At 55.2% G+C, this 2,732-nt stretch overlaps 1 protein-coding gene across 1 annotated transcript in view; it reads left to right on the top strand.

Moving 5' to 3' along the window:
* EMH_0007050 (uncharacterized protein) overlaps positions 1-2,732 on the top strand; it is a gene marked incomplete at both ends in the record, with an annotated part of 6,935 nt that overhangs the window by 407 nt on the left and 3,796 nt on the right. Inside the window, 2 exons of the mRNA XM_013497800.1 lie at positions 602-1,160; positions 1,762-2,407. Of these exons, the coding sequence (XP_013353254.1) occupies positions 602-1,160; positions 1,762-2,407 (1,205 nt within the window). The remainder of the gene's footprint in view (positions 1-601; positions 1,161-1,761; positions 2,408-2,732) is intronic.

The following is a 2,732-nucleotide window of genomic DNA, read 5'->3' as shown; positions in this document are numbered from 1 at the left end:
GCCCTTCTGCATGCAGACGTTACCTCTTACAGGGCCCCCAGGCTCCCCCAGGTGTACGTACACCAGAAAGATGTATTTCGAGCCTATCTGCTGCAGCAGCAGCAGCAGCTGCTGCTTCTGCTGCTGGGGGTGAGCCTGGGGCTGAAGGGGGGCCTTCGCAGCCAAGCCAAGCACGTGCTGAGGGTGGGGCTGCATGCGCTGCTGCTGCAGCAGCAGCACAGCAGCAGCAACGAGCAGAGAGAAAGAAGGGGGCCCCCCTGCCTCCAGCAGCGAGGAGTCGGGGGGTGAGGGGGCCCCAGCCGCTCCCCACCAGGGGGGCCCCCCCAAGGGGCCCTATGCCTATACACCCGAGAGGGGCCCCCCCAAGGGGGCCCCTGCCTATACACCCCAGAGGGCTCCACCCCTCAACAGCAGCAGCACATCTACCAGTTGTGCGTCTCCGTGCATGCAGCCCCAAAATAAACAGCAAAAATAAATTACATTTACACCCATCAGCATTTCCTACGATCTAGCGCATACAGAACAGGGTTTAGGGTTTAGGGTTTAGGGTTTAGGGTTTAGGGTTTAGGGTTTAGGGTTTGTGGCTGGGTGTTACCTTCAGGCCGCTCCCCCTGGCGGGTCGCCGACAGCTGAAAAGAAAACGCAGCAGCAGCGCAGCAGACTGAGCCGGGTGGCTCAGCAGCAGCAGCAGCAGCAGCAGCAACAGCAGCAGCAGCAGCAGCAGCAGCAGCAGCAGCCGCAGCATGTGAGGCAGCAGAAGCAACCGCAGCCACAGCAGCTGGCGACAATCAGAAGGGGACCGAGAGCCGCGCAGCAGCAACACCACCCACAGCAGCAGCAGCAGCAGCAGCAGCAACAGCAACAGCAGCAGCAGCAGAGAGGGTTGCTAGAGCAACAACGAGAAGCCCAGCAGCAGCCGCTGCAGCCGCTGCAGCAGCAGCAGCAGCAGCAGCAGCGGCTGCAGCAACAGCGACGGCAGCCGCCGCCACAGTTTCCCCCTCAGTTTAATTCGCATCCATATCAGCAGCAGCAGCAGCAGCAGCAACAGCAGCAGCAGCAGCAGCAGCAGCAGCAGCAGGGCTCGGCCCCTAGCGGAGGACTGTCTGACGAAATAGCAGATCTCGTTTTGTGGTTGAAAGAAACAAAACATCCGCTAGAAGGTAAACGCTGAGCTGCATGTACACCCCAAACAGCTGCATATACACCCCAAACAGCTGCATATACACCCCAAACAGCTGCACATACACCCCAAACAGCTGCATATACACCCCAAACAGCTGCATGTTCACTTCACATAGCTGCATGTACACCTCAAATAGCTGCATATACACCCCATATAGCTGCATGTACACCCCAAATAGCTGCATGTACACTCCAAACAGCTGCTCTATAGTTCGGGTGTATCCTGCATGCAGGCCCATGGCTGTACCCCTTGCGGCAGCTGCTGCTGCTGTTGCTGCTGTTGCTGTTGATGCTGCTGTCGCTACTGCAGTTGTTGTTGCTGCTGGTGCTGCTGCTGTTGTTGTTGCTGCTGTTGTTTCTGTTGTTGTTGTTGCTGCTGTTGTTGTTGCTGCTGTTTTTGTTGCTGCTGCTGCTGCTGTTGCTGCTGCTGCTGCTGAACTCCCCGCGAGGCAGTAGGGGGAGAAGGCTGACATATTGGGGTTTCCTCTTCAGGCTGGGCATCGATGGTTTAAGGTTTGAGAAAAAGGGTTTAGGGTTTAGGGTTTAGGGTTTAGGGTTTAGTGTGTGTTGTGGTTTCAGGCCGTGTTATAGCTAAAAGCAGCAGCTCCTTGCTGCTGCAGCTGCTGCTGCCAGCTGCAGCGCAGCATCTGCTGCCTCCGCGTGTCTCCGTTGCTCGGCATTTCTTCATAAGAGGAGACGCGCGGGGGGGAGAGGGTTTGGGGGCCCCCCAGGGGCCCCCAAGCAGAGCCAAGGGGGCCCCGCAGGGGCCCCCAAGCAAAGCCAAGGGGGCCCCCGAGGGGCCCCCCAACCCCCCTAGAGGAGACCCCGAGGCCCTTTGGAACAGCTTGCAGCCGGGCGACTCCCTTCGTGTTATAGTCTTAGGCGTGAAGCAGCAGCAGCAGCAGCAGCTGCTGCTGCTGCAGCAGCAGCAGCAGCAGCAGCAGCAGCAGCAGAGGCTGCGGCAGGGGTTCAGCAGGGGAGAACCCAACCAGCTGGAGCTGATCGTACAGCCGAAGATAGATGAACTGAGTGACCCCACAACTGTCTCCTCGGGTGTCTCCGCAGGTGTCTCCTCAGGTGTCTCCGCAGGTGTCTCCTCAGGTGTCTCCGCAGGTGTCTCCTCAGGTGTCTCCGCAGGTGGTGTAAGCCCCCTTTGTGCATTGTTTATGATGCTGCTGGAGAAAGAGAAAATAAAAACAACAGAAGAAGAAGTAATGGGGAGACTGTGAGCTCAGCATACACCGCAGAGGAGACAGAATAAAAAACAAAAAAAAAAGGAGACAAAAGAAAACACCAACACAAAACACAGAAAAATAACAAAAAAACAGAAAATATATAAACAGAAACAGAGACAAAAGAAAGGAGACAGTAGAGGAGACACAACAGAAACAGAGACAGAAAAAAGGAGACAGTAAAAGGAGACAGTAATAGATATATGATAGAGTAGAGAAGAGGAGACAGTAACATATAGAGACACCTAAACAGAGAAAACTAAGAAAACAATAAAACAATACAATAAACAACCATCTCTTTTATATTTCCTTATATAA

Source organism: Eimeria mitis, genomic scaffold, assembly GCF_000499745.2.
Source record: "Eimeria mitis Houghton genomic scaffold, Emh_scaff294, whole genome shotgun sequence".
NCBI classification, from domain to species: domain Eukaryota; phylum Apicomplexa; class Conoidasida; order Eucoccidiorida; family Eimeriidae; genus Eimeria; species Eimeria mitis.
Note: the sequence above shows the minus strand (reverse complement) of the source record. Positions and strands in the feature narration are given on the sequence as shown.